Consider the following 11,974-nt stretch of genomic DNA (forward strand, 5'->3'; position numbering starts at 1 on the left):
CTCTATTTTCTTGAAAAATTCAGACTTACACAAGAAATTTCTCAGTGAAGAACCTAGTTCATCAAGATTACTTGGTATGTATTCTACACTCTGCATAATTTATAATAATTATATTTAGATAATGATTAAAAGAAGAGTCCCATCTAATCCCAAATCCTTTTTGGACTTATCCGTTACAAAATGAACCAGTTCCGTTCAAAAGAAGTCCTAACCGCATTAAGTGTCTAGATTCTAGGGATAGTCTTGAACGTCTTTTCAAACTGACTTGCAACTTGAGTAGGCTTCTGCAAAAGCTGCCGTTACTCAAGTGAAATCCTCCACTTTATATTGATTAGGATTCATTTGTTTCTTCACTTCTAAATTTTCAAACCATCCAAATTCTCTCAAACTTCTCTCCTCTTCTACTCTCACACAAACTCGTTTTCTAAAGCTTCCAAACTCAAAAATGGCAAACCCTTATGAAAATCCTCCATCCCCACCCAAGGAAACCACACCCACACCATCTATCACACCTTCAACCACACATCTATCTAAGAAAGGAAGAACTAAGACATTTGCTCTCAAGACTGGGGCTGGGAGCGCATTATCTAAGAAATTAGATAAGCAATTGAAGGATAGCCAGGTCCAGGAACCTCAGAAATCTGAAGACTCGTTTAAGTCTGCTACTGAGGGAGAAGAAATGGTTTCTTCTGAGACTGAACATGTATCATCTGTCCCTAAAGTTACTCCTGAAACTATTTATGAGGTTGCTATGAATTTGGAGAATATGTTTGTGCTGGTAGGATCCATGACAGGTATTGAAATTACTAAGTATGGAACGGTTGGTGGTAAAAATGAAAAAGGAAAAGAAAAAGAGAATGAGGGTGCTCAGAGTACTGTACTTGATAGGGTTCTAAATGGCACCAAGACTCATGCCATACCCTATGGCTTTATTCTCACAGCTGTACTTGCACACTTCAAGGTACCCATCAAAAAATGGGAGGTTGTTACAAGCAAGGATTATTTTGGGGAAAATACTCTGACTGCTTGTGACTATAAAGTCCAAACCACTCCTAAAGAACATGGTTCATCCAAAAAGGTACCAGTGAATAGCAAAGTGCGAGCCTTGGTTCATCTTAAGGATGCTGAGATTGATAGGCTGAAGAAGAGATTGGCAGAAGTGGAGACTAAGAGAGATGCTCTCAGAGCTGAGCTGGCAAAAGAAAAGGAGAAGAATGATGACATTCTTCAAGATATGCTGAAACTACTCCAAGCCAAAAATCAAGAACCTGGTCCTTCCCAGCCTTAAGCCTCCTAGCCTAGTGTAGATCAACCAGTGACCCAATTCGGGATTTTTTTGTTTCTTTTGCTCATGTTCCAATATTTTTATTTCTTCTTATGCTTTGTGGTAGGATCTTATCAATCAATGAAATTCACTGTCTTTTGCTCTAACTGTTTGTTTATATTTCTTAGATGGCTAATATCCTTAGATTAATATATGATGATTAATCCATAATTGCATGTGAAGTAGCCCCAGTGGCTATGAGTAAGTTTTATTTAAAATATGGTTATCTAACATTATTATGCAACTTTTCGATGATGCCAAAAGGGGGGAAAAAGTTATGCTTTCACTTTGGACAGTGATGTTTATAACCTAATGAACCTGTTCCTTGATGATAAGTTACTTTAAAAAGGTAAAATGTTCTAACATTGTGTTGATGTTGGGCTGAGTTGAAACATGGCCTAAGCTTATGAAAAGCACAGAGTTTGTCATTATCAAAAAAGGGAAATTTGTTGGCCCAAGTGGAGTTTTGTTTTGAAGATTGACAAAGGAATCTCAGGTATGAACCGAGTCCATCCCCTGTGTACACAGACACAGGCAGATTCGAGCATGAGAGATGCACGTGAAGGAGATAAGCTTAACTTGTTATATCTGATATCTCCTGATTGAAAAATTTGCATATTTGATAAGGAGAATGACTCCTTACTCAAAGAGAACACTATCCAAGATAAGTGAGGAGTTAGAAGTTAAGGATAACTAGAACTCTTCCACCAAGGAAGAGTAGCATTAGAACTCTAGTTGTTTCTTATTCTACTAACTCTATATATTGCAGGATGTTCTCATTCTACAGGTACGCGCAAAAATAGAAGTTAAACGTGAGTTGAGAGCAAAATATCAAGGCATTTTGCAAGCAATTCTTGTGTGATTCAAGTGTGCGAACCTGAAGCTACATGAACTAGATAGAAGAACCAGTTCCAAGTGTCCGTCTTTTGTTCTAGTTCAATTGTAGTTGGTGGTTTTCAAATTGTACCTTTCAGCTTTATCTGGAAGCAATAATAATAGGTACTCCGAGTATTCAAGTTAGAGTTAACTTGAAGTTGTCGCAACAGTTAGAGGCTGGTTGCCACAACGGGATAAGAGGTTTACAAATAGTCTTTGTAAATGATGTTTTGGCTGAGTGATTTAGTAAAGTGTTGGGGAAAATCTTACTGAGTAGTAGGTCGTGGTTTTTTCACCTTTTGAGCCGGGTATTTTTCACGTAAAAATACTTGTGTTCTTTACTTTCAGCATTTATTATTTCAGCAACAGTAGGTTAAGGAACACTTAAAAGAACCGGGTTCTTCTAGAATCAATGCACGCGAAAATTGGACACCACATAAATCACCCATATTGTATGGCATTGACATATAAAATATCACTTACCTAACAGTTTTAACTTTTTAGATAGATACAAAATTGTATATACTCTTTACGTATTTTAGATGTACTAAATAAAGAAGTTGTGAAGTTTGCGTCTTTGCGTAATCATAACTCAGAAGGGTAGCTTTGAATTTGATTATATATATTACTAGTTCGTTGATGACGTTACGCTTAGCTTGCGTGTATTGATTGATTTTGGGCACGACACGTGGGTTTCTCGTTGCTCTTCCTCTTTGCAAGGAGCTCGCCTTTTCCCTTTTTGTTTCTTTTCTGCCTTTTCCCTTCCGATGTTGTCACATAACATTTACTATTAATACTTTTACATCCTTTGTCATAGAATTAACAAAACAAAAGAAGAAGTATAATTCCTGTTATCACAATAAGTGATCAATTTACTATTGATACTTTTATATTCTTTGTCATAGAATTAACAAAACAAAAGAAGAAGTATAATTTCTTCGGTTCACAATAAGTGATCAATTTATCTTTTTATTTTGGTCCAAAACAAGTGTCCATTTATATAATCAAGAAAAAAATTAATTTATTTTTCCAAAATTACCCTTATGTACGTATCCCTAAAAAATCTTTTATTTCTTACATTAACTATATTGCAATATTTAATTAAAGATAGTTTAGTCACGCTAATTATTTTTGTCTAAAATTTTGTATTTCCTTAATGAGTGTGTCCAAGATAAATTAATCACTTATTGTGGATCGAAGGAAATATATATATATCTTAATCTACCGACCACTAATTAAGGTCAAATACATAAGCGCCCCATAAAATTATCATGAATTTTATTATTGACACATAAATTAAAGATTATTTTTATTAGACACTCCAACTCAATCTCTCTTGAAAATGAATTGTGTGAGTTACAAACACCCTAACATGGAAAGGGCACTAATAAATGGATGACACATGTATTTTACGGAGCCGCTTATGTATTTGGCTATTAACTAAATGGTTAGGGGTAAGAATTATATATGTTATTTATATTTCTTTCTCCTCATAAAAAGGTAGTTCATCAGTTCTCTATTTGAAAAAATGAAAAGGAACATAAGGAAAGATACTGCTTACTTGAGAAGATCTACTGAAAATAACTATTTCGATGCCATATAATTTTCTTGTATGTATGGTGTATCTTTTTTTCAATACGAGCGAGTCTGTCAGATGTAATTGGAATGAAGCAACATAAACTCGTCCAAATTAGTCAAACGGATTTTGTTGTATAGAAAACTTGAGGTTAGAAACATGATAAGGTTAACTCAGAAGCCCAAAATCTCAAGTCTTAGTTCCAATTTCCAACCAAGCGAAGCTCAATACCAGTCCTATTCCTCGCCAGCCTGGCTAATATCAAAATTGTGAATTAGGTTGATTTCATTTTAGGTCATTAGCCCAAAAATAGAACAATAGAATAGTCCCATTTAGACAGTAATATTGATCCTTTTTCTTTTTTGCGGTTAAAAGGACAGTTTATTGATATTACTAAAGCCTTACATATTGATCCATATATGTTTTAGTTTATGGAGGTTTCAATCACCCAAAAATCGCGCTACAGTCTGCATCAATTCATCAGTATCAGTATGAGGTATTCTGTATAGTTTGGGTAGAGATGCATTTAACTAGTCAGTACTAGTTAATAGTTCATTTTATTTCTCCTTTTTTCATAATTCATATGAATAGGTCGTAGTCGCCTATCAAAAGTCTTGCCACCTTTTATATTATTCTTTTCCAATCTTAGCCGCTGAATGACGACTTTTTGGGCCCGTTTGGCCATAGAAAATTTTCAATTTTTTTTGAATTTTTTTCTTTTCGGAATGGTCATGAAAATTTCAAATTTCATTTGAAGTTGAATTCTGAATTTTTTTAAAATTTGAAAAACTTCAAAAAATTATTTTTTCACAATTTTCACTTCAAAACACTCACAAAAATTCAAAAACAATTCCAATTTGTATTCTTGTCCAAACAAAACTCTAATTTTTTCAAATACCATTTTTAACTTGAAAAAAAATTACTTTTTCCCCCACAATTCTTGTGTCCAAACGCCCACTACTTATTCAAACCTTTTCTTTTTCCGAAACTCTATTTTGCACCAGTTGCCAGTTGGTCATCTGTATGACGTAACAGATTCGCAACTAGCCCCATTGACCAGATGACATTTTGGACCTTTGATATTTGAACTTGGACTTTTTTGTCATTTATTCCATAAAAATACATCGTTGAAAAATTAAGTAGAGCCGGTAACATCGACAATGCAACCTTTACAAGAAAAGAGAGAATTAAAAATAAAAGGTAAAATAACGAATGATTCGAAACAGGGGAATTCCAAAAATAATAAATCTTCCAATGCCATGAACTAGCCCTGTAAATTTAACTGATGCGGCGGCAGAGAGTGATGCCATCCCCAACGGGAAGCTGACAAATTTCAATTCTCTGATCAGCAGCCAAGGCCTTGTTGAGTTCCAATACGAAATCCCTATAATACCTAACATATTTCCTAAGGGGTGCATCTGGTGGTGCAACCACTGATCCATTCCATAGGGTGTTGTCATATCCAATTAGTCCCCCAACTTTGACCAAGTCGATTAATCTCTTGTGATAGTTCAAGTAATTGTCTTTGTCAGCGTCCACAAATATGAAGTCATATGATCCATGGTATTTGCCCTGTTACAGAAAATGATAAACAAACATTAATTTTAACTATTATAGACAAGTTTCCAATTTATTCATTTGGTATTTTGGTACTTACGTCTTCAATCATTTGATCAAGAACGGGAAGTGCAGGGCCTTCTTTGAATTCAATTTTGTGAGCTAGTCCAGCCTTTTCAATTACTGGAAGACCAATCTCGTAGTTGTCCCGGTTGATATCCATGGCTAAAATCTGAAGCAATTTATACAAATTAGTATAAGTTTATATGTTGGATTATCATCTACGAGAAGTAGTTGGTAAAAATTAATTACCTTGCCATCATCAGGAAGAGCCATGGCAGTAGCAAGAAGAGAGTAACCAGTAAAAACACCAATCTCCATTGTGTTTTTGGCATTGATGAGTTTAAGAAGCATGCTCAAGAATTGCCCTTCATCAGCAGAGGTGGTCATGATGTTCCTGTTATTATTTAATTGAATGATATTAATACTTAAATCCAGCTAGAAAGTTACCACAATTGAGTATTCAATTTGCATGAACTAAAGTTAAAAGTAAACCAGGAGAAAGTTACCAGGGGTGTTTTGCAGTAATCTCTCTTAGCTCTTTCATGGGTTCAGGCTCTCTTGGATACACGCTTGTTTCAAGAATGTACTGTTGAAGTAAAAAACAAAAAATCAACTTTTCCATAAAAGTTTTGCACAAAAGGGAATTAATTTCTTGTATGACAATATGGATAAAAAGGGGTATATATGTGGTTTCATTTGCATGTAATTTGGTTACCTGGTAAAGGGCATCACTTTGCAAAAGACTCTTGTGTCCAACTTCTTGATGTCTTCCATTTTCTCCATTGGTTGCCATTGCTGCTTGTTCTTTCGTTGGCGTTGAAGTGGATATATTAGTAACTATCTTTGAAAGTAGATAAGTCTAAGTTAGCAACCTGCTTTTGGAGAAATGAAAATGGTTTATTTATATAGGAAACGAAAGAGGCATAAAAAAGAGTGGAGGGGTTGGTTGGCTGAAAATGATTGAAAGTTGTTGAGTTTTTTTTTTTTTTTTTTCTGGGTAAAAAAAGTTGGTGAGTTTCGTTCTTGCTCATAAGTCATATATGGGACAATACAGACAAACGACCAACTCCAATTTTGACTTCAAATGCATTACCTAACAAATACCCACCACCGGCTCGTACTTTCCTAGTTTCAAATTTCAGTATATAACTTATGGGCTACTTTCCTTTACGAATTCAGAAAGAAGAGTATTCTTTATTGAAGAGACCACGTCAAGTGGACAACGCATCGCAGAAATTTTCTTTTAAAAGCGTTATTTTACTTCTTTTTCTATGTTTGTTGACTTAAAACGGGTTGTATAGTTAGGTGTTTGTCTTGATTTTCTTACCATAGTTGCTTTTTATATTCTTTGAAGGAAATGACAACATAATTGAATTTTTCCTTTTTTAGAAGGAAATTATAAATCTCTCATATTTGGCTAATCCATTTTCTTGGAGGAAAATTTTTGGATTTTTATAAATTGAGGATCATTTTTTCTCATTCATCAGCTTCCACAGTGTAGCCATACGAAGTTTGAGAGTCTTGTTTAAGGGAAGAATTTTTCGAGACAAGTGTTAGTATGTCACTTGTGTTTGCCTTTTTGTGAAGTTGTTATCTCGATATTTTTGTACTCTATTTTATATAGTGGATTGCTCATCTCCACCCGTAGATGTAGGTCAATTGAACGAACCACGTTAAATGTTTGTGTCTCTTTTGGTATATTTCTCTTTTGTTGTCTGATTTATCGTTGTTTAAGGTTTACTTTACTGGTTTGCGCATGACACCTGATTATTTGGATATTAACAAATTTTACGTTAACAAATAATATGTCTTACAAATAATGGGCGAGAGGCATATAATTATTTTACTTTTTCTTAAGTTTGTTGGCGTTTGTTTGAGTACTGAAGAATATTTTGTAAAAAACATTTATTAAAGGTTGCTAATAATTTTTTTTTTAAATTTATATTGCTGCTGAGAAATTCAAACTTATATGTCGTATTTCTCTAAATTTCTCAGAACTTAAGTATTATTTTTAGACAACGAAACTCTATGAGTAATCTTATTCTTACACTGGTCAACTTGGCTCTTACAGTGATACAAAACAAATAATTTGAGATAAAGAGTGTAAATGAAATGGTTCAATATTAGAAATCATGAATGCGCAAATAACAAAATGTTACTCCTCTATTTTATTCATACAGTGGTGTTTAATTAGGCATGAGATTTTAAAAACAAAGATTTTTTTTAAACACACCAAAAGTATATTTATAATTTGTGATCTTAAATATATCATATCATTAAAATAAAAATTTTGAAATTGAAGAGTTTTAAATATAAAAATACGGTCATACTTTTTTAAATTGACTGAAAAAGAAAAGTGTCATATCAAATTAATTAGAGAGAGTGGTCTTTAATAGATTAATGGTTTCTGATGGTAATTTTCTGTCACTAAGAGATTGCGTACCTTCATCCTCTTGGACTAAAACTGTACTTACCGCAACTTTCGAGACCGCGAGGTAAACTACAACGTTTCCCCCTTCTTTTGATTTTGAAAGCAATGGAGGGCTTGACAAGTACTTCTTTAAATCCATCAAAGCTTGCTGGCACTCCAGGGTTCATTCGAAACTTTTTTTATTTTTGAGCAGTGCGAAGAAATGATGACACTTTTTTGACGACCGGAAAATGAATCTGCTCAAAGCTGCCAATCTCCACGTAAGACTTTGGACTTCCTTCATGTTTGATAGTTTGTCCGGGATATCTTCTATGACTTTGATCTTATCGGGGTTTACCTCAATCCCCCTTTGGGATGCCAAAAATCTCCGTAGCTTACCAGAGCTGACCCCGAACGCGCATTTCTTGGGATTAAGTTTCATATTATGCTTCCTTAGGATGTCGAAAGTTTCTTACAAATGTTTAAGATGACCACCTGCATTTGAAGACTTAACGAGCATATTATCTATATAAACTTCCATAGTTTTTACTATTTAATTTTCAAACATCTTGTTCACGAGTCGCTGATAAGTGGCTCCGGTGTTTTTCAACCCAAAGGGTATCACATTGTAACAATATATACTGATATTTATTATAAATGAAGTTTTTTCCTGATCTTTTGGGTTCATCTTAATTTGGTTGTACCCGAAATAAGCATCGAAGAAACTCATTAATTCGTGCCCGGACGTAGCATCAATCATTTGATTGATGTTTGGTAGTGGGAACGAGTCTTTCGGGCATGCGTTGTTAAGATCTTTATAATATAAACACATGCAAAACTTATTGTTTTTCTTAGGAAGTGCTACTACATTAGCTAGCTAGTCCGAATATCTTACCTCTCGGATCGAAACGATATTAAATAAGCGGGTTACCTCTTCTTTGACAAATTTATTCCTAGCTTCAGCGATCGGGCGCTTCTTTTGTCTTACCGGAGGTATGTTAGGATCCAACCTTAACTTGTGTACGACTACCTCTGTCGGGATTCCTGTAATATCTTCATGCGACCATGCAAAACAATCGACGTTAGATTTAAGGAATATAATGAAATCGGACCTGAGTTTTGGATGCAGTCCTGTCCCCAAGTGGAATTTCCTTTCGAGGGATTCTTCGAACAATGCGACTTGCTCCAGTTCTTCCGATGTAGACTTCGTTGCATCGGTCTCTTCTGGAACTTGGAAATATCTCGTCACCTAATAATTTTTCGACGCCTGGATAACTACATCTAGTTCAAGAGTAGGTGCCGATCCCTGTAATTGCTATGCCATGTGTTCCTCTCCTTTGCTACTGGAGACCGAAATTGATGGTACAACTTTCATCTCGTACAACCATGACCTTCCCAGGATGATGTTGTATCTCATATCACTATCTACCACTTCGAAAAAAGTTATTTTCATTACTCCTTCCGTATTTATGAGTAATAAAATTTCTCCCCGAATTATCACATTTGCGAGGTTAAATCCGGCGAGGAGCTTTGTGGACGGAATAATACTTCCGGTGAGTTTAGCTTGCTCCAATACCCTCCATTGTATGATATTAGCCAAACTCCCTAACGATGTCAAAATCAAGTAGTTGGAAAAGATCTGTTGAAGACAACTATCACATTGCCAAATGTAATTTGCTTAATTGCTTTAAATATATGGTGTAATTAGTTTCTCCAACGGGAGTCTGTCAGATGTAATTGGGATGAAGCAACATAAAGTCGTCCAGTTTAGGCATATAGATTTTTGTTGTAGAGAAAACGTGATAAGATTTCCGTATTAGAACGCCAGATTTCATTTGCATGACTCAACTCTGAACTTGAATTCTAATTTTCGGATGGTGGCAAAATTCCGACCTCCGGTGGCGGGAGAATCTGAAGTAGGCTATCCGATCCCTCCCCACCCTGGCCAAAAATTTAGAATCCAATATTTTTCAAAAATTTAATAAGCCGGGTCGGGATATAACTTGCTTAAAGTTATGCCGAGTTATGCCCCGCCAACCTACTCTCGCAATACTTAAACATAGACAAAAGCTAAATAGCAGCGTGATATGATCCTATTTGTGCAAACCTCCCTTGAGAATTTGGTTGATTTTAGTGCATTGGCCCAAAAATAGAACAATAGTCCCCTTTAGAAATTAATTTGATCCAATGTTTTTAGGTTTGGAAGCTGTTTTTTTTTCTTTCTTTTTTTGGATGTTCCAATCACCCAAAATCGCCCTAAAATCTGCACGAATGCATCAAATGAGTACGAGGCGTTTTCTATCGCGTGGTGTTTGGTAGCCATCGAGAGATGCATCTAGCTAGTCAATACTAGTAGTCTACTACTAGTATTAGTTTGGGGATGAACGACTTTTACTTATTGAAACTTTCAAACCTTTTCTTTTTGGTTCGAAACTGCATTTCGCACGTGTTTGGTGATGGGTGTGACATAACAGATTTCTCCACTAGCTCCACTGACCTGTGACATTTTGGACATTCAGTCTTTGAACTTGACTTTTATTTTATTTATAAAAATACATTAGGAAATAAACAAGAGGTAACATAGACAATGCAACCTTCAATAGAAAAGAGAAATAACAAAAAAAGGTTGAATAACGAATGATACAGAACAGGGGAATTCCAAAAATAATAAATCCTCCATTGCCATGAGCTAGCATTCTTGGTTGCCACAAATGGACAATAGTTCTGTTTATTTAACTAATGCGTCGGCAAAGGGTGATGCCATCGCCAACGGGAAGCTGACAGATTTCAATTCTTGAATCAGCAGCCAAAGCCTTGTTGAGTTCCAATACGAAATCCCTATAATACCTAACATATTTCCTAAGGGGTGCATCTGGTGGTGCAACCACTGATCCATTCCATAGGGTGTTGTCATATCCAATTAGTCCCCCAACTTTGACCAAGTCGATTAATCTCTTGTGATAGTTCAAGTAATTGTCTTTGTCAGCGTCCACAAATATGAAGTCATATGATCCATGGTATTTGCCCTGTTACAAAAAATGTTTCACAAAAATTAACATTAACCATCGTACACAAGTTTTCAATTTATTTACGTATGTGATATTGTGCTCATGGGATTATTGGTACTTACGTCCTCAATCATTTGGTCAAGAACAGGAAGTGCAGGTCCTTCTCTGAATACTATTTTGTGAGCTAGTCCAGCCTTTTCAATTATTGGAAGGCCAATCTCATAGTTTTCCCGGTTAATATCCATAGCTAGAATCTGAAGCAATTTCAGCAAATTAGTACAAATTTAAAAGTTCAATTATTATCTGCTAGACTATTAGCATTTAGTAAAAGTTAATTACCTTGCCATCATCGGGAAGAGCCATGGCAGTAGCAAGAAGAGAGTAACCAGTAAAAACACCAATTTCCATTGTGTTCTTGGCATTAATGAGTTTAAGAAGCATGCTCAAGAATTGACCTTCATCGGCAGAGGTGGTCATGAGGTTCCTGTTTTATTCAAATGAATGGTTGTTATACTTCCAACTAGCAAATTACAACAATTAAATATTCAATTTGCATGAACTAAAGTTAAAAGTAAAGTAAGAGAAAGTTACCAAGGATGTTTTGCAGTAATCTCCCTTAGCTCTTTCATGGGTTCAGGCTCTCTTGGGTACACGCTTGTTTCAAGAATGTACTGTTGAAACACAAATCAGACAATTGATTAAAATCTAATATGTTTATAAAAGTTCTGCATAAAGGGAATTAATTTATTGTATGACAATATATGGATGTAAAAAAGTGGTATACCTGATAAAGGGCATCACTTTGCAAGAGACTCTTGTGTCCAACTTCTTGATGTCTTCCATTTTCTCCATTGGTTGCCATTGCTGCTTGTTCTTTCGTTGGTGTTGAAGTGGATATATTAGTAACTATCTTTGAAAGTAGATAAGTCTAAGTTAGCAACCTGCTTTTGGAAAAATGAAAATGGTTTATTTATATAGGAAACGAAAGAGGCATAAAAAAGAGTGGAGGGGTTGGTTGGCTGAAAATGATAGGAAGTTGGTGAAGTGTCGTTCTTCCTCTTACAATTTGTGGGACAATACAGCCAAATGAGCAACTCCCTTTTTGACTTCATAATTAAATGCATTACCTAAAAAAATAATATCCACCACCAGGCCTTTCT

The 11,974-nt window shown here is 35.2% G+C and overlaps 2 protein-coding genes across 2 annotated transcripts; both read right to left on the reverse strand.

Moving 5' to 3' along the window:
* Positions 1 to 4,851: 4,851 nt before the first annotated feature.
* LOC104098961 (caffeoyl-CoA O-methyltransferase 3) lies at positions 4,852 to 6,290 on the reverse strand. The gene is made up of 5 exons (XM_009605816.4): positions 6,112 to 6,290; positions 5,903 to 5,982; positions 5,646 to 5,790; positions 5,434 to 5,565; positions 4,852 to 5,348 (listed from the first exon to the last, which is right to left on the reverse strand). Exons 1-5 carry the CDS (start codon positions 6,187 to 6,189, stop codon positions 5,055 to 5,057), a joined length of 729 nt encoding a protein of 242 aa, XP_009604111.1. The 5' UTR covers positions 6,190 to 6,290; the 3' UTR covers positions 4,852 to 5,054.
* Positions 6,291 to 10,325: 4,035 nt separating this feature from the next.
* On the reverse strand, positions 10,326 to 11,771 carry LOC104098960 (caffeoyl-CoA O-methyltransferase 2). The gene is made up of 5 exons (XM_009605815.4): positions 11,599 to 11,771; positions 11,406 to 11,485; positions 11,154 to 11,298; positions 10,937 to 11,068; positions 10,326 to 10,832 (listed from the first exon to the last, which is right to left on the reverse strand). Exons 1-5 carry the CDS (start codon positions 11,674 to 11,676, stop codon positions 10,539 to 10,541), a joined length of 729 nt encoding a protein of 242 aa, XP_009604110.1. The 5' UTR covers positions 11,677 to 11,771; the 3' UTR covers positions 10,326 to 10,538.
* Between the last annotated feature and the right edge of the window lie 203 nt (positions 11,772 to 11,974).

Source organism: Nicotiana tomentosiformis, chromosome 2, assembly GCF_000390325.3.
Source record: "Nicotiana tomentosiformis chromosome 2, ASM39032v3, whole genome shotgun sequence".
In the NCBI taxonomy this organism is placed as follows: Eukaryota; Viridiplantae; Streptophyta; class Magnoliopsida; order Solanales; family Solanaceae; genus Nicotiana; species Nicotiana tomentosiformis.